General features: G+C 28.6%; 5 protein-coding genes across 6 annotated transcripts in view; 3 read left to right on the top strand and 2 right to left on the bottom strand.

Moving 5' to 3' along the window:
• Far1 (fatty acyl-CoA reductase 1) overlaps positions 1-12,997 on the bottom strand; it is a 64,006-nt gene extending 51,009 nt beyond the window's left edge. Inside the window, exons 1-2 of the mRNA XM_074253504.1 lie at positions 12,857-12,997; positions 11,447-11,533 (exon numbers count right to left, since the gene is read on the bottom strand). The gene's annotated coding sequence lies outside the window, so the exon portion shown is untranslated. The remainder of the gene's footprint in view (positions 1-11,446; positions 11,534-12,856) is intronic.
• Positions 4,975-11,335, top strand: LOC141534259 (putative fatty acyl-CoA reductase CG5065). The gene is made up of 8 exons (XM_074253508.1): positions 4,975-5,131; positions 6,001-6,237; positions 9,363-9,526; positions 9,626-9,761; positions 9,879-10,078; positions 10,205-10,648; positions 10,729-10,986; positions 11,060-11,335. Exons 2-8 carry the CDS (start codon positions 6,022-6,024, stop codon positions 11,160-11,162), a joined length of 1,521 nt encoding a protein of 506 aa, XP_074109609.1. The 5' UTR covers positions 4,975-5,131; positions 6,001-6,021; the 3' UTR covers positions 11,163-11,335.
• Positions 12,998-13,173: 176 nt separating the features above from the next.
• Positions 13,174-16,385, top strand: LOC141534261 (uncharacterized). Its single transcript, XM_074253510.1, has 5 exons — positions 13,174-13,404; positions 13,899-14,626; positions 15,195-15,317; positions 15,389-15,715; positions 15,998-16,385. Exons 1-5 carry the CDS (start codon positions 13,362-13,364, stop codon positions 16,274-16,276), a joined length of 1,500 nt encoding a protein of 499 aa, XP_074109611.1. The 5' UTR covers positions 13,174-13,361; the 3' UTR covers positions 16,277-16,385.
• Positions 16,386-16,528: 143 nt separating this feature from the next.
• Positions 16,529-19,790, bottom strand: LOC141534262 (interferon-related developmental regulator 1-like). Its single transcript, XM_074253512.1, has 5 exons — positions 19,511-19,790; positions 18,094-18,575; positions 17,740-17,993; positions 17,412-17,655; positions 16,529-17,340 (listed from the first exon to the last, which is right to left on the bottom strand). Exons 1-5 carry the CDS (start codon positions 19,542-19,544, stop codon positions 17,044-17,046), a joined length of 1,311 nt encoding a protein of 436 aa, XP_074109613.1. The 5' UTR covers positions 19,545-19,790; the 3' UTR covers positions 16,529-17,043.
• Positions 19,791-20,802: 1,012 nt separating this feature from the next.
• The window catches only part of LOC141534255 (uncharacterized), a 66,153-nt gene continuing 62,491 nt past the window's right edge, over positions 20,803-24,464 (top strand). For both annotated transcript variants that reach the window (XM_074253497.1, XM_074253496.1), the window contains exon 1: positions 20,803-21,612. The gene's annotated coding sequence lies outside the window, so the exon portion shown is untranslated. The remainder of the gene's footprint in view (positions 21,613-24,464) is intronic.

The raw sequence follows: 24,464 nt of genomic DNA, 5'->3' as shown, positions 1-24,464 counted from the left end.
TATTGGACATTAAATTATTAATTCCAACAAGTGAATAAAACTCTATGATACAAAATTTTGTAGATAGATAAATTAATTATTAATTTATTTACTGATTTTTCAATTTGTAATTATGATGTTTATCGTAGCTTATTATGAAGATCAATGGAAGAAAAATAAGAAAATTTCGACAAACATGTGATCTGAGGTTTTCTTTTTTACTTTCCAACGGGTGTAATATACTACTTTCTTTAATCAATTTGAAAATCTTTATAATATCCAAGTCTAAGAAAAATGAACCATAAAAATTTTTCTAACATACACCCTTTTAGCTTAAAAAAAATTCTAAAGCCAAAAAGGCATATAAAAAAAAATTTTTTTATATTTTCTGTCTCTTTGCTTAAAAAGTTGAACGTTTTGAATTTCCGGCTATCAAAATTAAAAATTTTCAAAAATTCGAAAAATTATTGAAATTAGTTGGATTTTTATAAATGAAGTATCCTTTTAATTTCAACATTTTAAAATGTTGAGTTTGTTTTTATAAACACCCTTTTGGCTCTTAGAATTTTTTCTCTTAACAGCCGATCCCATCTTTTTCTCACGTCGCACTCACGGCGAGAAACGATACTATCCTTGTTGCACGCGTGATGATAAAGCTAATTGCAGTTTTATGTTTTTCTTGTAAACAAATGAGAATTTCGAAACAAACGGTCTGATACTAAATAGATAATTACAAAATCTTTTACGTAGCACAGCGTTTTTTCAAAAATTTTCTTTGTTTAGAAGAGAAATGAAAAGATGCAATCATAGGGACCGGCTCTTAAAGCCAAAAAAGTGTATCTCAAAATCATTTAATTTCTTAATTTTTCAGTAAATTTTTATGTTGCTAATATTTATTTTTAAGATGATCAGAGCATAAGTAATTTTCTTCTTAAGAGCCGATCCCAGTTATTGTAGCTTTGTGAATTTATCCTGAACAAAGAAAAATTTTAGAAAAACCTCTCTGATACGCGATAAATTATTTAATTATCTATTTTCTATCAGAGTGTTTTTTACGAAATTTTCATTTGTTTAAGAACAACTCATAAATCTGCAATAGCTTTGCTGTTGCTAGTGCGATAAAGATAGTACGGTTTCTTTCAATGAGTGCAAGGAGAGGAAAAAATTGGACCCGTTGTTAATAGAAGTATTTTTTTCTCAGTACATAAATAATTTTAAATTAATAAAAATATGAACTCCAAGATATTAAAAAAAATTGATATTTCGACGGCAATACATTATTAAATGCAGCAAGGATCAAGTTTATAAACTCAATTGATTGAGTATTCAACACAAACGAGTTTTAATACTTTTTTGCCAAAAGATAGAGGTACCGTTTGGGACCACTTTAGGTCAAAATGTGAAGAGAAGTCATTTAGACTTTAAAAAACGCAAACAATTCTGATGGACCAAAAAAAAAAGGTTTAAAAAAACATTCAGCCTTTTTTTCGCTCTTAAATTTAGTATTGAGCATCTAATGGCTCTTCAAATGATTAAAAAATTCCTGAACATAGAACAAACTCGGAGCATGGTAAAAACCGCACCTGTTTGCTTTTAGACTATTTCGATGAACTTGGAAGATTTTTAGTGATTAAATCTCGTCTACAGCTCGATAAAAAGTTAAAAAATCGATTGAATTATGTATAAATAAAATACTGACTCATAGTATTTTTGCATGACAACAGTTTCATCCACATATAATGCATAAATTTATTATTTGTGCATGAGAGTGTGGAGAGTGTCGTATCTTAGGCATCCTGAAATAATGTTGAAATCTTACTTATTCACTTGCTCACTTACTTACTACTTACACTCACAATATAAATATATAAATATATAAATATACATATATACAGGTTTTCTTGTTAAGATTTTAAAGCCAATCCATACCAACAAGCAAAGCAAAGTAAGTTGCTCGAGCACGAAAGTAAATTGCGTCATTAAAAAGAGGTCGAACCGCTTCGGTTCTCCAGCCAGTACCAGTACCAGTAACCAAACCAGCAATACAACGATACATTTATTACGATCATGAAAAACTTTTATTTTATTTTACTTAATGTTGCGGTTTACTCAAGCCCAATATTATGACATAGAATATTACACTCTATTTTTACCTATTCATATTCTATTTAGTCGCATTAACATTCGTCATAAAAGTTTATAATTATTACGAATCACCACCAATTCGCTCTGAAAGATACTGACGGGTTATTTTTTTTTCTTTTTAATTAAGGATCCGATTGAACTTGATTTGATTGCGGAACGTCACTTTTTTATTGCGTTCAAGGACGAGGGAAAGTTTTGTTCAAAAACTTAAAATCGGCAGACTTTAATTCGCAGAAATAAGAAGAGTATGTAATGTTTAAAGTCTGGATGAGTTTTTTTATTTGTTTTTCAAAAAATAAAGATTCCGATCACGTAAACGCAATTACTCTTATTTGCGTACGCTGAGTAATTGTTCATTATTGAGAATCAGTCAGGAAAAAAAAATAAATATAAAAACTCAGATGATTACTATGACAGTTGATTAACTATTTAGAAACACATATCATATTTTTTTGTTTTAATAATTTCCGCAGATTGCATGCTGCTTTTTTTTCTTATCTCAGATCTCAAATGTTTGACCTACGATAATAAGCAGTTGTCATGAATTTTTAAACTATTTTAAACGGAAAATATCTTTGATAATAATTCCGTAAGTGAATGTTAAATACTTGTCTTAAAATTCCGATATAATTTACTTGAACTTAACACTTTGATAAAATAAAAAGCAAAAAAAAACTGATGAGATGAAGGATAAAAAAAAAGAAAAATTTAATTTTCAGCTACAGATTGATAGTTATAGATCATAATTAATGATTAATCATTAACAAACGCTGAATTTCACAATTAAAATGAACGTGACACAATTTTTAAATGTCGTTTAATAAATATATTTTAAAAATATATGGGCATAAATTGACAAACGGTTTATATAACCAAATTGCAGATGGATCATCTCCGGTATTATAAAAAGATTAAGAAGAAAGGATGTGTTTAAATATATCTGGCATTGCCAAAATTGCCCGCAAGTGTGTCATAACGGTCATAAGAGGATCGCTGTAAATAATAATAATTGAAAATACCGGGATGATTTAATGGATACTTTTATTGCCAAGGGAGAAATCCGCGGTCTAGCGGCTTTCAATTTCTTCAAATAAAATAACATTGCATAACGAACGAGTACCGAGAGAAACCTAATAAGCCAGAAATAAAGTAATGTAACATTCAAAAAAGGAATCGCCTTGAACTTAATATTGTATTGAACATTTTATTTGTCCGCCGTATCTACCACGCTGTTTACTACTTATGAAGTTTACAAGTCCGATTAAAACGCAACGCGACTACTTGAAAAATTTATTTATGCAAGAGTAGGGGAAGAAGAGAACAAAAAATCATTTTATCAATTTATCGTTAGATTGTTTTTTTTTTAACTCGTCAAATTTATAAATAGCTTGGGATAATTATCTAAATTATTCCATTTTTTACCATAAGAAATTAAAAAAAAATTGTTATTGTTAAAATTTTGATGAAAAACTTAAGCAATAATTTTTTTATTATTTAATCTTATGATCTTTGAAGTTTGAATTTTTCTGAGTCACACAGGTGCGAAATTAATGACAGGAAAAATGAAAAATTTTTTTATCGACATCGTTACTTGCTAAGAATATTGCAAATAACTTTTTTATCTTTGACCGCATGTATGCAATTTTATTTAATTTGATTTCGTTGCAAAAAAATTTTTTGAAGTGTTGTATTTATTCAAATAAAAGTTTTAAGCAGAAAAACATTTAAGTATTTTTAAAAGAACATTAATTATTTCGTTTTACAAGTAAAAAAATTTTTTTCAAGTATTTGACTATAATTAATATTATTCAATCATTTTCTTTCTCGCTTACTCCTTATTAAAATAGTCACTAGAAACTTGCAGTAATGTGTGACTGGTGAGAATCGCGATTGATAAATAAAAAAAAATTTTTGCTAGATGGTTTTTTGATATTTTTACTCACAATATACTTTTAAATAAATTTAAAAAATAGCATTCCTATAACGGGATCAAAGACCAATAAATTTATAGAAAATAAGACAGACACAAACTTGTAGAACCAACTCTTTAAAACTTCTCCAAAAAATTAACCACTAAAAAATATAAAATCGTGTAAAGGCACAAATTTAACTCATAACCTTTTTGATGATACAAAATTCAACTATAAAAATCACTTTTGAAATAAAAATACACCCGCCACAAAATTTTCCTTATTCTCTCAATTATGTTTTAATATTTGACATGTAAAAAATAAAATAAATAAATAAAAAAATTTTATCGATCGCGAAATTGAAATCTATTTTAAAACTCCCCCGAAAACTTATCATAATAAATTAACTATCGCTTAATACCATATAAAACCTTTAAAAGACACAAATTTAGGCTAAGACCTTTTCGATGATACTAAATTTAATTAAAAAAACCGATTTTATTACATAAATACGCTAGATACAAAATTCTCCTTAATCTCTCAATTATAAAGATAATTTTATTAGAGAAAAAAATGATTACGTCTTAAGAATCGCGTAATTAAATAAAACATTCATTTTTGATCTCGAGTCAGCAGGTCGTTATAAAATTACAGTGTACTCAAGTATCTTCCTACCGTTCTTAATGCTCGGTCGGCTGCAATAACAACGAATTTGAAGAAAAGACGACTCGATTCGCGAGTAATAATCGGTATTGTACCAAGAGTGGGGCTCGCCACCAATCACTTACATTCTGCAGATGTGTATTACTTATTTTAACGTTCACACATGTACAGAACGAGAGAAGAGAGAGATTAAATTGAAAGTTCATACGGCCCTGGCCCAAAGACGACAAGTATTAGACCAATACATGTAAGTCCGAACGAGCATACTCCGACCAAACGTCCAGTTATTCGGTGGCTAAATTATTTTCTCAGTCTGTAATCGGCTCACTGTCTGCTCGAGTCGTCAAGTCTTAACACAGCATCCGAATCAGCTTTGAGATTTCAATATTTTAAATCGTGGTTTGTCACGGTTTTTTGACATTATTGTTTGTTTTGTAAGTGAATATTTTGAATTCTGTGACAGTGATTTCAAAAATTTTATTTTTCAATTAACAATTTTTTATTTTCCTTTTTTATTTTTTTCATCAAGAACAATTCGATTTGTTCATTGATCTGTTTCATTTAATCGATTATTCATCGTGACATAACAATTGCCGCGGTTAAGTTTTCAAATTTATTTATAATTATTTCTAAGCAAGTGTCGTAATTTTATAAATTTCACAACGATAATTTATTTTAAATGTATAAAATCCAAAAAAAAAAAAAAAAAAAAAAAAAAAAACCTAATTAATTGCCGGTTTTTTCCCAAAGAAAAGAATAAGGCCCGAAAAACGCGCATAATAGCGATAAATAATCGGAATTACCCATGCCATAACCTCTGTATATCCCGAGTATTCTTCGTAGCTATTTTTAAAGACAAAAACAAATTTCAGACGTAAGGTAGCGTTTGGAAAGTCCCTATTCAGTCTAATACGCAGTGAACGATCACGCTATTTGACCAAAACCTGTTTTCCCGCGCGACATTAATAGCTTGAATGATAAAAACAGTAAATAGTATCTTATATGGGACTGAAAGTAAAACTGACCGTCAATAAATTCATAAAGTCAACAAATATACTTTTTCGTTGCTGTTACACATACATTATAACATAATAATAAAAAATAAGATTATTACATGTTATTAATGCAATTACGCGTACGTGACCGTACAATGATTTGGATTGTTGCAAAACTCGGTATTTTATTCGCGTATGTCGACTAGACTGATCTCGATTTATATACAAAATAAATATCTAATTGTTGTTGTTATTTATTGTTCAATTTATTTTAATATTATTTGATACTAATTGATTATTGGTTGTAGGTATCGTTTTAAATCGCCAAAATGACAGATTCAAAAATAGATGACATGCCGGATAGAATTGCGGAGATGTTTAAGGACCAGGAGTTGTTCATCACCGGAGGAACCGGATTTTTGGGAAAAGTGATGGTTGAAAAATTTTTGCGCTGCATTCCCGACATCGGAAGGATTCATCTTCTTGTGCGCCCGAAGAAGGGCAAAGACCCGAAGCTTCGATTGGAGGAAATTTTCAACTCTCCGGTAAATAATATTGCTATTTACTTTTGTTGTTTTTATTTATTTTAGTACAAGATATTAAACATTTATTAAAATATTGCACGCACGGATAACGCATTGCAAAAGTATTTCGTACAAACTTTTAGTGAAAGTACACTGCAAATAACTCGAAAAACGCAAATATTTATATTTTTATTTATTTTTATATTTATATTCAATATTTTTTATTTTCACACATTTTATGATTAGACTAAAACAAAATTGTCATTTGGCTTTCGAGCAATCCGATCTTAAATATTTCAATTTGATTTTAATTTAATATTCAATATTTAGTATTTAAGCAACATCAAAAATTAAAAAAAAATAGAATTTTTAGTTTATAGTACCAAATTTAATAGTTAAAAAACTGAAAAAATTATTTAAAAAATAGAATTTTTTCAAATTGTAAAAAGTATATTTTAAAACTGTACAAATTATAATTTCAAATAAGAATACAATATTAAGTATTCATTTTTACAGTTTCAAATTTTATCTTTTACAAAGTTTGTAAAATTTTTTTTTTAAAGTGTAATTTTTCCAGTTTTTTTTTCCGAGACGCCTAACTAAGAAAATTTTCACAATAAATTGTAAAAATTCAACAAATTTTTCGATAATATAATCGAAAAAATAAAAATTTTCTTCAAAATAAAATTCGGAAAAAATGATGGACCATGTGATGCTCTTGTAAGCAGAAACAGAGTCAAGGCCTCGGCATGAAACCAGTGTGTAATGTATGAGACCGTTATTGTCCAGTGAAAGTACTTGACTTGTTATGTCATATCACAAATATCTCGCGATAACTCTTCTCAAGAGAACAGAGAACACTTGACTTACCTTCTTCTGTAACGCAATTTCTCTATTGCTCTTAGTCCTTGCATAAATACACACAACCTGCCGACAATCATCAACCACTTGCATTCACATACATACGTACATTGATACATTCTGCAAGAAAACAAGGCCAGCGGGTCAGAATTCCCGCGAGAACCGGTATTTGCATGTTTTGGTCAACCCCTTACGTCACTGAGAAAATTCTTAATTAAAAGTCATTCAGGACTAAATAAGTGACCTACTTATCCGATTTGTTGATCAAGAATAAAAGGAAAAAAGATGACGTCCATTTTAATTTAAAATAATTTCGAATTATTCGTAATTAGTCGTTAGATATTTTTTTCTTCAGACTGTCGGCTATGAGATTAAATAAATTGGCAAGAAGATACCAACCGGAACTAATGAGGGACATTTACGCTTCAAAAATAATTTAAATTGTATGTGGTTGTAATTGTAATAAAAACATCGCGGCTTTATTCAATTTCAAGTTTTCTTGAAAAGAAAAAGATTAATTATTTTTTAATAATTAATTAAGTGATTTGGCTGGTTTCTGGAAATTGTTTTTGAAATTGATAATTTATAATCATAAAAAAATAGCCGTCTAATCGAGATCAACTTATAACTCACGTGCACATTACTATTACTATGACGAAATATTACTTGGTATAAGTTGGTATAAGAGTGCGAGCGCACCTAACCGACGCTTTCTACCTCTTTAAAATCTTTATCTCACAATCCCTTTATTTATTTTTATATTTGTTCGACGATTTTATAATCTTTAACGTAATAGTTTTGTTAAGATTTATCTTCTATGACATTTCGCCAACAAAGTATGTATACTATATATATCTAATACCAAGGAACGTAGCGCTGAAAAATATAATTAAATTAGTAATTATAGTGAAGGAATTTGATTTATAAAATAGAAGAATAATTACTTTGATCGATTTAAAAAAAATTTTTTAAATGATTTATAATTAACATAGTTGTGGTAAAAAGTAAAATTAAAAGTTGTTTTATTTAAGTGTAGAAAATTAATCAATTGATTTTTTAACAAATATTTGAAATGATTAAAATTTTTTAATAAAATCAAATAATTAAAAGAAATTTTTTAGAAATTCTTACTGGAGAACTCTAATGTAGTTATAAAAGTTAAGCCAATTTGCATTGCATTAAGAATTTACGAAGAAATAACGCAATATCCGTTTGTGTTTATGTCATTATTTCGCGAAATATGTTGCTTGTTATGTGATAAAGCTTAAGTTTAGCAAACCGGCATTAAAAAAAATACATTTAAGTTATTTTGGCGTTTTAAAATATTAGCCAATAGATTTTAAATAGAATATTTTGCGTAATGTATTTGATGCTCGTTTCCAATGGTCTGGCATAAAAAAGTGAAATTTTTATGAGCCTCATTTGAATGTAGAAAAAAAAATTATACAATAAGTTTCTTAATCAGTGTTCAGATAAAAAATATTAAATTTTTAATCAGTTTGATTAATGTCAGAATTATTTATAATTTTACTATTCAAAAGCTGCTTGTATGACTTCCTATAAATTGTATGACAAAACCGCAAATCAGCACACGGAAATTCATTAGCTTATGCAATGGATGAGCTAACAACAAATCTGCATCTAATAGTGGGAAGGGACGATTTGGTTTCTTTTATTAATTATAAATAATTTTTAAATAGTCGCACATGACAATTCATTAAGATACGAGAAAGTTTTTAGTTTGCGACCCACCAGATTTGTAAGGATCCTGAGGAGTCATTTGTGTCGTCATAAAAGAACATTTAGCTAATAAAAAAGCAGATAAGAGAGACATTAATCTTCCTTTTTAAATGTATTCACGGCATGCTAGCTTGAGGTTTAATAAAATCAATCGAGTATCTAATGACGCAATTTAAATAATTTTAAAATAGCGTATCATCAAAATGGTCGAACAAAACTAGTAAAAAGTTATCTATAAAAAACTTTCATTGAAATAAAAAAAAAAATTTCTTTGAAGCTAATAAAAACTTGTTTACTTCTTCATTTATAATGGCTAATAATAAATTTTTTGCTTTACGATTAATAATTATATAATTTTTTGTCTGATTTAAAATATAGAACGATTTTTTATTTTCCGTCATTAGCCGTAGAAAAAAAAATTAATGACGTCAAACCGACTATTGATGAAGCTATAACAAATAAGAGACTTATTTAATCTATTTTCAATTGGAAAATATTTTTAATGGAATTTTCCTCTAAATAAAATTATAAATTTATAATTACAGTTGTTCGAAAAAGTAAAGGAATTACGAGGATTGTCATTTATACAAAAAAAAGTGTCGATAATAAACGGTGATGTATCATTACCTAAATTGGGAATCTCATTGGAGGACAGGATAATGCTCTGTGAAAAAGTCAGTATAGTTTACCACGCCGCAGCAACAGTCAGGTAATTGAATTACTTAAGCAATAAGCAAAAACATCACACTTAATACTCAATTTGATAGCTTTTTAAAAGGATAATATAAGTAAATAACTATAATTATAGATTCGATGAACTACTGAAACGTGCAGTGCTGCTGAATACCCGAGGCACTAAGAACATGATTGAATTGGCTAAAGAAATGAAATACTTGGTCATGTTTGCTCACATCAGTACAGCTTATTGTCACCTGGAAGAGAAAGTTAGGATAACATTAGCTTTTTTAAAAACACTTGGCTAAATACATTATTGAATATTAATATTAATATTATTATAAAATATTGTTTGTTAATACTTACCTCTGGGTTAATTTTACCAGGTACTTGGTGAGAAAGCTTACCCACCACCAGCAGATCCTCACAAAATAATCAAATGCGTTGAATGGATGGATGATGATGTCGTTGAAGCAATGACCAGCAAAATTCTCGGTGTATTGCCTAATACTTATGCATTCACTAAGGCACTATCTGAAGGTTTAGTCGAAGAAGCAATGCCTCATATTCCAGCAATTATTCTTCGGTAATAATTACTAATTATTTATCAATAAATTAACGATCTACGTTAAAATATTTTTTAAAGTTTGTGGTAAAAAAAAATTGATTTATTTCCACAAAAATGTTGAATAAATTTTTTTCTATTTGTCAGTCCGAGTATTGTCATTCCAATTTGGCAAGAGCCAATTCCAGGCTGGACAGACAACATAAATGGACCAACAGGACTGTTAATCGGAGCAGGAAAAGGCGTGATAAGAACAATGTACTGTGACGAACGTGGATACGCAGATTATTTACCAGTAGACATTGCAGTGAACGCAATACTAGCATGCACATGGAATTACATCGGGAATAAAGATGAAAGTAGACGCGTGTACAATCTAACAAGTAGCCACGAGTTCAAGGTAACTTGGAGGGAAATAATCGAACGTGGTCGTAAAATAACACAAAAAGTACCACTGAATGGCGTTGTTTGGTATCCCGGTGGTAGCATGAAGCAATCAAGAATGATGCACAATATCTGTGTCCTGCTATTTCATATGATCCCAGCGTACTTCATTGACACCTTGTTATTTTTCACTGGCCATAAACCTATGTACGTTGTTTTTAATTGGTTATAATAAAATATAATGTTAATAAAAATGTTTTTAACTCTCGAAATTATTATCGTTGCAGAATGTGTCGAGTACATCGACGTATACAAAAAGGGTTTGAAGTTTTCGAATACTACGCAAACAACCAGTGGGATTTCGAGAACGGCAGTATAGACATTATACGGAGCAAATTTAATGACCGCGAACGGATTAACTATAAGCTCGATGGCGATGGGTTGGATTTAGACGACTATTTCGAAGCTTGCATAAGAGCTGCACGTGTTTATATACTAAATGAACCACCAGAAACGATCCCTGCCGCCAGAAGACACATGGCAGTGTAAATACATACACTAATTAATTAGCCAATTTATATTGAATTTTCTCTCATTAATAGTGATTATTGATTTCAGGATGTACGTCGTCGACTTGCTGGCTAAAATGATTTTCTTTGGGTTCATTTTATACACGCTCTACAGCTGGACTAGTAGCTTGAGAACTGTCATTATCGTTTAAATGTCATTTAATAACTTTCAATAGTAAACATAATCATTATCAATATTATACTATTGTCATTATTCTATCTTATCATTCAACTTTGAAGCTTTTTCGTCTTTTGTTTCTTTTTGTACTTATTATCAATACCGTATTTGTATTGTTTGTGAACCAAATAAACTTATCAACATGTAGACTTTTTTAAACCTCATTGGCTTATTTAAAGTTCACTTACCTAAAACAAAAAATTATTTTTTTAATTATTCAAAACAGTTGCTTAAATTATGAATGTTAAAAATATTTACCTTATATAGTGATATTTTGATAAATTGTCCGTTGGAAATTCCTCTTGCGAATTTGAATTTGAAGTGTTTGTCATATTTTTCTAGCTTCTTTAAAAAAAAAAAAATACTAAGTATTAGCAAATAATATGTTTTTTAGAGTAAATATTTGTAATAAAAACAAGTTCAATTTTATAAGAAAACACTTATAAAACCGTGGTATCTTTTTATTTAAATTTTATTTAGCAATATTTAATCAACAGAAGTTAAATGAATTTCTTCTGAATTTAAAAGCAAATATTGCATGATTAATCCTGTTGATTTTAGAGAAAGATAAGATATTTTTGTTGAAGTCATTCTTATGGTGTCAATAATTATAATAAAGAAAGCGCAGACAGTCGATAATTTTTTAATTAATAAGCAAACAAATGAATTATTAATGGAAGAATAATCAATATAAAAGAAGTAAATACACAATTAAATTTTTTTTTCAATTATTTTTCTGTAAAAATTAAACTTAGAAAATGAAAATTAAGTTAGCCGACATCTAAAAATTTTTACAATTTTTTTTTTATTGAAAAAATTATTAGAAAAAATCAAAAAAAAAATTATGATACTGAAGTTAGCGGTCAGCTGTCAATTAAAATAGTATATTACACACCGAGGGAAGTAAAGTAAGAAATGTCTCAGATCACATGTAATTGTTGGCCGAGGCGAAGCCGAGGTCAACAAACATGTGATCTGAGGCTTTCTTATTTACTTCCCGAGGAGTGTATACTATTTTTTTCCCTGACGAAGGTGTAAAGCGGAAACTTTGTTTAGCGCAGCGGGGCTAAAGTTGACGCTTTACACCCGGAGGGGAAAAAAAATTTTTTTAACAAATTAATTACAATAAAAAAATACTTCTAAAAATTTTCATATGTACAAAACTTGGAAAACTATAAGTGCAATTTAAAAAAAATGTTTTTTTGTTATAATTTAATAAATGAAAAAATTTAAAACATCGGCTAACTATAATGACATTAAAGTTAGCTGTCACTTGACAATTTAAAAATTTTTTTTAACAAATAAATTTGCTTCAAAAAATTATTTAATAAAAATTGCATTTGTAGTTTTTAAAAATTTCTAAATGTCAATTTTTTTTATAAATTTTTTTTTTGCCATGATTTATTTGTTACAAAAATTCTTAAAATTATCAACTATCTGCAAAGTTAATTTTCATCTAACTTTAGTATTATACTTAGAAAAATCATCCAATGTCTGCGGTTTGTATTATCATTATGAATATGGTTATAAAAACGTTAGCACAAAAATTATTTAAAAAAAAAAAGAAATTAATAGAAATAATGACACAAATTACTTGTAATAATTAAATCCCAAAAATTATGTCACTGACTAAATTAAATTCATTGTTTAAAATTAAAAATTTCTTACCTGAAAAGTGGGAATATCCAAGTTATAAGTTTCCATTTTCAACATAGTTTTAAAAAAAATCATTTCTAAATTTATTTATTTTGTTAGTAGTTTTTTGTGTCGACCCAGAAATAATTATCATATTCAATTATTTATTCAAACAATTATTAAAGTACTATTCACATTTCAATACAACAAAAACTCAGTCACAACATCTAATATGGTTCAAGATTGAAAAAAAACTAATCAGTGACGGTTGAAAAAAAAAGAACCATTTGAACGAGTAGTTTGCAACTTTGCCGCTAGGGGGTCCAAATCGAGACATTTTTTTTTCGGGAAATCCAAAAATAAATTCTAAAATACATCTCGAACCATCAGTCTTTCATATAAATAATTCAACTTATCCAATAGTCTGATCACAAAACGTTCGTTAAATATATAATTAACTTATTACAATTTAATTACTAGTAATTAATGTATTCTGAAATTGTAAAGTTATAAATATTTGGGTGGTACAAAAGAAAAAATGACTAATAAAGCTTGTTGGAAATTTGACGAGCAAGAAAGAGGTAATGAATTAAATTTATTTATAAAAACATAAATACGTAAATGTTTATATTTTTTAATACGCCGCAATTTTTTTTAAATTGTCTAATTAATTTCTATAATACTGAAGTTAGCGGTCAGGTGTCAATTTTAAAAATTTTTTTAACCAATTAATTACAATAAAAAAATACTTCTAAAAATTTTCACTTGTAATTTTTATTAATTTTCACATGTCAAAATTTTTAATTAATTTTTTTTAATAATTTAATTGCTATAAGATTATTTTATTAAAATTAATTTTTATTTAATAATTTAATTGCTGTAAAATTCTAAAAATTTTTAATTTCTGTCTCTAACTTCAGTGTTATTAATTTTTTAGAATCATAATTGACCGCTAATATTTGTGCATATAAATTTTTTATGATTGAAGTATTTAAATATTTAAAGAGTATTAATTTAAAATTTTGATAAAATAAAATTATTTGAAACAATAACTAATTAAGAATATTAATTAAAGCTCTGTACATCGACGTTGAAGAAGAAGAAGAGGACAAAGAAAACCCGAAGGTATATAGTGCCTGGGATAAATTACCGGACATACTATTAGAAGAAATATTCTCTTATTTAACAATCCGTCAACGCTATTACGCATCTCTAGTCTGTCGATCTTGGTACCAAGCATTTAAACTACCGAGAGTATGGTCTACCTTTACTGTCCAGGATACGACGTTAACCCGTGGAAAGTTCAATTACTATAGCGGGTGGTGCTACGTATTGGACCACATCAGAACTTCATCATGCTTTTACAGAGTTGGTCGTAATTTTCGGTCCCTGGTGTTCGAGCCTACTTACAATTTTTACAATCTCTATGAATTCATGAACATGTTTACCTGGTTTTGTCTGCGAAAACCCGGTGATGATCCTTACATACCTGGAATGGGTCAAAATATTCGTCATTTAAAATTTATATTTCCTTGTAATATGGCCAATCGTGATGATCCAGAGCAAATAAAAATATTCGGTACCGGTGGAAAGCTCCTAGAAACTGTCAAGAAACTTACATCCAATTTAAAGAATTTGCGATCCGTGGAATTCATTGATCTGATGCTTGACAGCAAAGAGGCGCTTTATTTTTTAGATAATATATGTGATAATTGTACTGAAACTTTGAAAAAACTTGTGTTAATTAATACTACAAAATTTTACTGTCCATTATTGCACGTTGGAGTTTTTCTTAATTTAAATGTAAGTATATTTAAATTTTAATTAACTAAAAAATCGAACGCGCTTCTGTCAAAATGTTTATTATCGATGATTTAATTAATCAATATTCATTATTTCAGGTCTAAGTATTACAAAATTTCTAAGAACCAAAATCAGGATATAGTAGATCAAATAATTTGTTTTTCTTTTTATTTATTTCAATTTACAACTTTTCGTCAGCATAATTCTGACTTCATCTGGTAACCTATGTGCAAAAATATAACAAAATTAATTAAATCAATTACAACCAACTTATTAAGACATTATCAATTATTTATTTAAATTTTCGTTGTTAATTTAAATAAATAAAAAGAAAAACATAAATTATTTGGTCTACTATATTCTGATTTTGAGTTTTAGAAATTTAATCAATATTTCTACAAACTTTACTAATTAATATTTAACTGTTACCATGGTTACCGTAGCTATGGCAACCGTTGCCAAAGTGGTCACCATAGCAACGAAAAGCGACAACAATGAAAACGTCACATCAACTTTTTAATAAAGGAATAATAATTAAATTGAATAAAGATTATTTTTCTTGTTTCAGATTCTTGTAATAAGCTCACAAAATTTAGACAATGATGTATTGGACTTAATTGGGTATACAAAATTGAGACATATGCATATATTTCAAAATCGCTATAGCCCTGTTGACAGCACTGTTCGATTGGTGACTAAATAAATATTTATTTAATTAATTATTCAAGTAAATAATATTGAGTTATTTATTTTAAATTACAGCCGAAGCAATTAGCATGGATAAAATTACGGAAAAATAATCCATATCTAAAAGTCCACTTTGAAGTCGAAAGTAATAAACCGGAGATAGTATTGCCGATTGAATTTCCTGAGCACAATTCAATACCATGTTATAGCATCGTGATAGACAACCAGACGACACAAATAACAGCTGCGATGATGTTGGCTCAGGCTATTAATTTTCAGAAGACATTGTCTGTTTATGCGATAAAAAGTATCCCAAAGTATTATCAACATCGAAGTTTCTCGAAGCGTGTCGATGAAATTATCGTGCGAGTGTGCAGAACATGTCCTAATATTCATACACTGGTATTGTGTTGTTTTATTTAATTAATTGAACTTTGGAACTGCTACTACATATTCATTAATAATAATGTTTTACCAGTATTTATGTTTTGCTTTCGAGTTAGTACTAATTAGTTTCGTAACACTTTTAACACCTTATTGTGATGTTTTTTCTACTAATTAACTGTAAGACTCTAAAACAATTTTGAAGTTTTTTGACTTTATTTTGTAAGTAAATATTTTTAAAATATGTTCATTGAAATGAAAGATTTTAATTATTTACTAAACAAAATAAAATAATTACAGATGATACGAGATAAAATATCAACTTCAACACTACTCGAGATAGCGTCAACAGTGAAGTCATTGCGCTGTTTATATGTACGTCGTCAAGCTGTTTTAAAAAGATGCGATAAAACTTGGTCAGTTGTTACAGAATGGACGCCTGAGCACCAAGATTGGATAAAGTCTATTTGCAAATCTTATGAAGATACCGAAAAAGAAATTTCTAAAATACTAGGATATAGATGGAGAATGCTAACAGAAAAAGAATTCAAACAACAAACTATTAATTTATATGTATAATAAATTGTTCAAGGTTATTTTACATACTTTTACCTCTTACCAGATTAAAATGTCATTTTAAATTTATTATATATGAATATAATAAATACATGTATATACATAAACCTTTTACATGTGTGACTTGTCAAATTAATCGATACCCTCGATATCTAGTATAAGTGATTACGTAAGAATATGCAAACATGAAACTGCTTCCTACATTCTATTTAAGTTAACAAGAAATAATTTCAAGAGTAAGATTAAGATTAATATGTATATTTATTGTTTTTTTTTTTATTATAATTACATTTCAAGAAAAATTTGATTTCGTTAATTGAAATAAATATGTTAATGTCAGATTCAAAAATAGCGTCAAAGATAGACATCAATCGAGCGTTATTTGTAAATTTAGTTATTATCTAACTTAGTTAAAATACACATGAATATAAATATTCTATATATATATGATATTATTTAATATGTTAAAAATTTTTTAAGTAAATATTTTTCATGATTAATTTTACAATATACAAGATTAATGAAAAATGCATATTTACATACTTATAGTTGATAATAAAAATATATATTTTTAAGTAGCAACAGAAAAAAATATAACAAAATTTAATCTAGTTGCCTCTTTACCAAACAGATAATTTATCTAAATATAAAGGTCATTTTTTTTTAAACAAAAAAATGATAATCACGGGGAAAAAAAAGAAACTCTGTAAATTTAACTTAAGTGAGGAACAAGCATGAATATTTGATTCATTTTATAAAATCTATATTCATTACTGTGCTAAAAAGTTTCGTTTGTCACGGTTTTTACTTCGTAAAATGGTACGCGCTTTGTATGCAGCAGCATTCATGAGAGTTTTCTGATGTTTGGATGTTTTTTGAACCGCCATTGCGGGAACAGCATCACCAAGACGGAATATATCGCGCAATAATATATTTTCAGCTAGATGGGTGTTGATACCTGAGCCTAGCAAGCGACAGCATGCGTGGTACTGAATTCGTGGACACCAACCTTCGAGGTACATCGTTTCTGAACCGAATCTTACTTGCATCTCTGGTACAATATCCTCCTAATAGTTTAAAAATTATTATATTAGCCAGCTGATATCAAAATAATTACCAATAAGAAAAAAAAATGTACCTCAATGTAACGCAGAATGTCGCGGAAACTAGCGCGTTGTTGCTTACGGTCTTTTTTAGCACGGGATTTACTAGAGTCAAACGCCAATCCCCTGAGATTTTCAATAAGATCAAGTGCCCAGTCTTGCTCATAGTCATCAGAATGTTCTCGACCGAGTTCGAAAATCACTGCTAGGGCTTCGCCTGCAGACACGCGCACATCCAGATGTGGTGATTCCAGTAATTGACGCAAACGTTCTAATGAACTAAAAAATTACAATAATAATTATTATGAAGTTAAATTAGCGGATATATAATTCGGGAATTTAAATAAAATTAATTAAACTTACGGCATAAAATTATTGGTCTTACTACTAGCTAGTAATTTATAAATATCAGAAGGTGCCATGATTGTTAGAAGTAGTGTCCAAGCAGATAATGCAGCCGCGTGTAGTGCTGCCAATTCAGTAGATACTATAGCCGCAGCACCATTGCCTTTTAAATATGAACCAGCAAATATATTTGATAATATTTGTGCATTAATTACAGTGTCGGCAGAGTCATTCCCTGTGAAGAAGTGATTCATACTGAACGCCCAACAACACTAAAAATGAAAAAAAAAAAAAAAAAAAAAAATTATTTAATCAATAGATAATAAAAAATATCACCAAAAATTTTTGGAAAATTAAAAACAAGAATAGTACCTCAGCTCGAGCCTGACTAGAGGCAGTGTTATCATTGATAATAAACGTAAGAGTGGGCTTGAGTCCTTCATACACAGCCTCAGCACTATCAAATGCACCAAGTTGAACACAGAGAAGTGTACTTAACTTCGCAGCAGTACAACGTTCCTCGTTTCGTCCTTTTTTCAGACCTCGTTCTATGTAATCAGTGATGGTCATTTTCCTGTCTTCGATAAAATATGGGATGTATTTGAGTGAGAAAATTCGCTCGACGCTCATAAAACAGGACGTTCGACCTTTAGCACTTTTTTGAGACAGTCCATCTATAGCCTCTTTTAGTTTTTCCTCAAACAATTCATGCTGGCTCAACTCGTCAACTTCATTGTTGTCATTCGCTGCGTCCTCTGCCACTATTTCTGACTGTTCGCTAATAACGCTGGCAGCATCATTGCTTGATTCATCATCTGACACTACTTCAGCGTGTTTACCGTGATGACGATAACCTGAAAATAATTTATACATCAGTAAAGAGATTTATACTTGAGACGCAAATTCAGAGTAATAAATTCTCAACGAAACGAGCACCCATAGAACGTGTCATGCGTTTCATATTTATCTGGAACGTTCCAAACTTTTATTTATTAAAATACAAAAAAAAATATTGAAAAGTTTAATTGTACAAGAAAATTTTTAAATTCTTTACTTGGATTAAATTCAAATTTAAATTTTTTCATCTGAAATAACAAAATTCAAATGAAATAATAAATACTTGTTTGTCTGCTCTTTTTTGTACCGTATGTTATCAAAATATAAATAGAATTTAGATATTCTTTTGTAAGGTCATTTAATTATCTATCAATAAAGGCTTTAAAACGCATTAAAAAAATATAATAATAATTTTTAATGAAAATTAATTTAGCAGATGTTTTATAATTTTAACAATTGCTTTAACAAATAAATTATGTCAAATAAAATGAGAAAAAAAATTGACATTGAAAAAATTAAAAAAATAAAAAATCCAATTTTTTAAAAATAATTTTTCGGAGTAAATTTATTTATTAAAAAAAATTAAAAAATTATCAAGCGACTGCTAACTTTAATTAATTTTCATCATGACTGATGACTAGCCAAGTGTTGAAACATAGTGTTTGAAAAGAAAAATAAAAACAACAACGTTTCATATCAGGGTTTTGTGGAATAGAATCTATAACTGACTTTCTCTTATTAAATGACCGTGGTAATGTACATAACCACGTGTAATTTCCCACATGTTCATGGTAAAGGTAATGGCCGACGGGCATACGTTAGAGATTTAAATGGTGAAAAACATATATTTAGTATGATTTGAAGAATCTGAAATGAGGCAACTGTGTTAAAATAACTGAGATGACAGAAATACTTAGTATATAAAGATGTAAATAATGTTATTTTAGCTCACCTGCTTTTCCTTTTTTTCCTCCTTTAGCTGGCATGATTCTTACTTCACCTTATTGCACAATTAAAGCTAATGCTTGAACAAACGATCAAGAAGGTAAATGTCTTGTACTATAATTTTTCGGTCGTATATTAAATCCACAACACAGTTTTTCGATAAAATCACGATTTAAACTCATTAGCATGATGTGATTATTTAAGACGCATACACTTCGAGACAGCCTGGCGAGGGCTTTCTCGTAAAAATTGTGTCTGCAACTGCCGTAACAGTATACGGGCTCTGCTTCTTGGCCTTTGTCGGGCGGATTTGCAAAACCAATACGAACTTGGCCGAAGTCGGCCGATGTCGGCACGTAGAATCCCACGGAAATGTACTCGAAAGATCTCGAAACGCTAGAATGTATATTTAGTAATTACCATTGTTATTATTATTTATTATTATTATCATACATTTCCATGCAAGTGTCGCTTGTGTATGTAAACATATATGTATGTAATTAAAGTGTCATGCGCAGTTTTAGATAATGCTGAAGTTAGCCGTCAGCCGTCAATTTAAAAAATTTTAATAACAAATCAATTGCAATAAAAAAAAGCTTCTAAAAATTTTCACTTGTAATTTTTATTAATTTTCACATGTGGAATTTTTTAATTAAATTTTTTTTATAATAATTGCGTTACTATAAAATTTTAAAATAATTTTATGAAAATTAAGTTAGACGACTTTTAAAAATTTTAATAATTTAATTTATTCAAAAGTTATTTAAAAAAAAAATAAAAGAAAAAATTTCACATGTAGATAATTTTAAAAATTACAAAAGCAATTTTTTAAAAATATTTTTTATTTCTTGTTTAATTAATAAAAAAAATCAAAAAATTTTTTTTTATTGAAAAATTATTTAAAAAAAAATAAAAGAAAAAAATTTCGCATATATAAATATTTAAAAAATTACACATGCAATTTTTTAAAAATGTTTTTTGTTCTAATTTAATTATTAAAAAAAAATTAAAAACGTCGGCTAACTTTATTATAATAATTTTTATTGTCAGCTAACTTCAGTGTCATTTTGTCAGTTGTCATCAGCTGATAGCCAGTTTCCAACAATCGACAAGTTACCATGGCGCGGTATACAAAAATTCAAACCCGCGCACTAAAAAATTGAGTGAACTGCGCGCAAGCGCCACCAACCTTCATAACCGTTGAAGCTCAGCACTGATTGGTCAGGTTGGCAGCCTTGTCTACTGACGGGGCACGGCTTACACGGTTTCTGATGCTCAGTCACAAAACTCGGCTGCATCGAACAAGTTCGTCTTAGACCAAGTAAACAAAATAAATAATAATAAGAGCGATTCACCAGTGCTCGACTCACCTTCCGCTTAAATCGCCATCCACTGTTTCACCCTCAGCATCGGTCAGTGCTCGTGAGTGCAATTATCCCTCCGAATAATCATCAGAGTTCCTTAAAATTATTAGTCTTAACTCAGCGTGAAGACTACTCGAGTTTTCTCCAAGTAATAATAGTAAAGTTTGGATTTAAATTTAAATAAATAAAATTCGTACTTGGATTTTAATTTTTTATAACTCAGTGTCGTGCTACAGCGTTTAATATCAAGAGTGGTGATTTTTTTTTTATTTTTGTTCTATTTGCTTTACCTCAGTATTCGGGTATACTAAAAATCCGAGATCAGGATCCAAGTGTTTCTCTACGGGCCTTAAAAATGTGCGTTGCATCGCTACACCGTGACCAATACTGCGGTCTAAATATTGTAATGAAAAAATTAAAGTAATTAATTAATTGTAATCAACACAGGACAATGTTTATCCGCAAAACATAACAAGTGTACTTTTTACATTGGATTTTTAATTTTTTTTTTGAAGAAATTTTTTTTAATTTTCGGGCTAGTAAAATATTTTTCATGTGATTGTATTGAAAGAAACTCTTACATATGACCCACTCGGTGATTTCGACACCGATCATGCACTTGGAGTAGCTGCCGCAATTGCAAACCTGTACTTTTTATTATTCATTACCTCTGCCAAATTATACCTCTGCCAAAGGATAATCTTCAGGATCGTCTCGTATGACTTATGATGACAACAAAAATGCCGTAAGTTTGATAATTTCTCATATTTTACGTCATTTAATTTTTATTTTAGTTATTGTTATCGAATCCTGTATATACTACATTATTATTTTATTTTATTGTTCATGTCCCGCTTGTTTTATCAATGAATTTTTATTACATTACAGATCCCATAGCAATCCGTCGGTTTACTTAACATTTTTTTAAATTACTGACAGTGGCAGACGAACACTAAAAAATGAATCAAGAAATATTTTTGAGTTCTTCATTAATATTTTTTTTATTGCTTGCAAAAAAGTAATTTTTGTTTTTATAGAAAGTAAAGATTGTTAAGCGTCAGTCATTTCTGACAGAAAATAACAAATAACTTTATTATTGCAATATAAAAATTAAACGTTTACTAACTGAAAATTTCAATACAATTCATACAAAAAATTTTTTACATTTACATATTGCAGAAAAATTATCCGATGTCTGCTACTGTCTGTAAATTTTTCATCAATACATTTTTTTTAAAAAACAAATCTCCAAATCCTGATACCTGGCGACGGCATGGCTACTTAATTCCTTCGGGTTGACTAGCCGTTGACGAAAAACCTCAACCTCTGGCACAATGCCCGCTTAAATAATATTTTAATGCATTATATACTAACTGACAATGCATAAATTAAAACACGTGTACATATTAAAGTGCACAGTAAGCCAGAAGTGATTTAAGTTCACTGACCATCTAAATCTTATTATTAAAAACCTCTAATCGCTTTCAAATATTTTACAAGGAACCTATTATTAGTATAATTACGATAATAATAATTATAATTAATAATACTAGCGTTAGCAGTATAAGTAACTGCATAAGAAAACTCGTCTACGGCAAATCTTCCTTAGTAAAAAATAAAAGTAAAGAGAATTCGCCCCGTAGTTAATCAGTCATACGATTGTTGCATGAGCACGCTATAAATCTTTATGAAAAATAATTTAGATGACGCGTGATACTTGTTATTTGTTAAGTTTTTTTAGCTGCTTCCGCCTGCTTTACCGCTTATCTGTCTTCGCATCGCCCTCATTACAGGATTTACGAGTTAGAGTCTTGAGTTTGTTACTGGTTTAGTAGTTTAGTCTAAATTTGTTTAGTCAACTATTCATTTCATTTTTTTATAAACAATTGAGTAATAATAATAATTATTATTATTTATTTCCCATCGAAAATTATTCAACGATTTTTTAGAGTTCAATAACATTTATGTACTTTGACGCATCAGGTACAAGTTACTTTTACAAGTTATAATAAACACTTGAAGTTTGTAAAAAGTAAGTCAGGGCTCCGGTTACCTTTTCGGGTCGACTTCTTCAACGGAATCAGAATCGCACGTACATTTTGGCTCGCGCAACGGTTTTCAGATCAACTTGCTTATTTTATCGTCATCATTATTATTATCATCATCAATTTCATTATATATGCCCATTTATATAAATAGAACAAGTGATAAGTGGTTAATAGTCAATATATGTTGTTATTTTGTCCAGGACTGGAATAATGGCGTATTTGAAAAAGAAAACAGTGAAACATTAATTTAAATTTCATCATTATGATCAGGCGTTGACTGCGTCAATTCTCAAATAAACTGATATAATATAATTCGGATACCGAGTACAAATACGAGCTATTGCATTGCATATTATATATTCACTTGTATTAAGGTCAACTAACTGACAAGATTAATCATATTTGCAGAATTTAATTAACATAACTATGCCGGAAAAGTAACTTTTTGATCATAGATTTTTATTTCTGGTCTGAGATATCATTAATGAAGTCTCTTTCATTCAGGGACTTCTCCGTCTAACTAAAAATTATGAGTTGGTTGTTCAACTCATCAATTTTTCGTTTACTTGAAATATCCAGTTTCTATTTTAGATATTGATGGATGATAATTTTTTTATAATTTATTTTGATTACAAACTTTTATTTTACCGTGAAAATTATTCAGTTGTAAAAAATTCCAGCATTTATTACAACTAGTTGATGTAAATAGGTCAAAACAAGTTGATTATTTACATATTTTTTTTTAACTTCTATTTAATAAGAATTTTTTGCCAAAAAATTACCAAAAAGTAAATAAGAAATTTAACAAGTTTTTTATCTATCAAAAAATTAAAGTTATTTTTAGATGATTATTTATTTTTTCAGAAAGCTATTAAATATTATCAACTGCTTGTTCATTTCATCAATTTTTCGTTTAATTGAAAAGTCCGGTTCATTTATTAGGCATTAATAAACGCTTAATTTTTTTTAATAGACCGTACAATCTATTTTTAATAGAAAATTTGATTTTAACACAGAGTAACTGATGGTGAATTTCAATTTCATTTTAAATAAAAATTGTTGTTTATAGTACTGTGATTAAGCGAAAGTTTTAAAAATAATGATTCATTTTTTGCATAAAAACATTTAATTTACCGTGAAATTTACCGAGTTGTAAAAAATGACATCATTTTGTAGAACTAGATGTGCATAAATAAAAAAAAATTTTACATTTATATTAACTTCCACACCATATAATAAGTATCTTGCATTATTCATTAAAAAATTGTTTTATTTTAACACTTTTCGATAATTAAATACTCTTCTGCATATAAATTTATTTAAGTACTCATTGATCCGATTAGATTAAAAATTATCAAAAGTACTCAGGAGCTTCGACTAGTTTTAAAAATAAATTATTTTTTTTTCTCAGAAAACCATTATCTTAGAAGTATAAGCTTTAATAAATAACGCAACAAAAATCCTAAAGACAAGATACTTGGGTCAAGAAAATCTCTTGAATCATATCGACAAATTCTCTCAAGAAGAATATGTTTTATTAATGACCGTC

Source organism: Cotesia typhae, unplaced genomic scaffold (assembly GCF_013202065.1).
Source record: "Cotesia typhae breed Kobodo isofemale line unplaced genomic scaffold, CoteBio_Ctyphae scaffold_13, whole genome shotgun sequence".
NCBI classification, from domain to species: domain Eukaryota; kingdom Metazoa; phylum Arthropoda; class Insecta; order Hymenoptera; family Braconidae; genus Cotesia; species Cotesia typhae.
The sequence above is the reverse complement of the archived record's forward strand: the minus strand, read 5'-3'. Positions and strand labels throughout refer to the sequence as shown.

Coding starts and splice junctions, on each gene's coding strand:
- LOC141534259 (XM_074253508.1), top strand. CDS start 6,022: ATGACAGATTCAAAAATAGATGACATGCCGGATAGAATTGCGGAGATG. Junction 9,762..9,878: donor ATTGTCACCTGGAAGAGAAA/GTTAGGATAACA, acceptor TAATTTTACCAG/GTACTTGGTGAGAAAGCTTA. Junction 10,649..10,728: donor TTCACTGGCCATAAACCTAT/GTACGTTGTTTT, acceptor TTATCGTTGCAG/AATGTGTCGAGTACATCGAC.
- LOC141534261 (XM_074253510.1), top strand. CDS start 13,362: ATGACTAATAAAGCTTGTTGGAAATTTGACGAGCAAGAAAGAG. Junction 14,627..15,194: donor GAGTTTTTCTTAATTTAAAT/GTAAGTATATTT, acceptor TTCTTGTTTCAG/ATTCTTGTAATAAGCTCACA. Junction 15,716..15,997: donor GTCCTAATATTCATACACTG/GTATTGTGTTGT, acceptor AAATAATTACAG/ATGATACGAGATAAAATATC.
- LOC141534262 (XM_074253512.1), bottom strand. CDS start 19,544: ATGCCAGCTAAAGGAGGAAAAAAAGGAAAAGCAG. Junction 17,994..18,093: donor CTAGTCAGGCTCGAGCTGAG/GTACTATTCTTG, acceptor TTTCATTTTTAG/TGTTGTTGGGCGTTCAGTAT. Junction 17,341..17,411: donor ACATTCTGCGTTACATTGAG/GTACATTTTTTT, acceptor TTAAACTATTAG/GAGGATATTGTACCAGAGAT.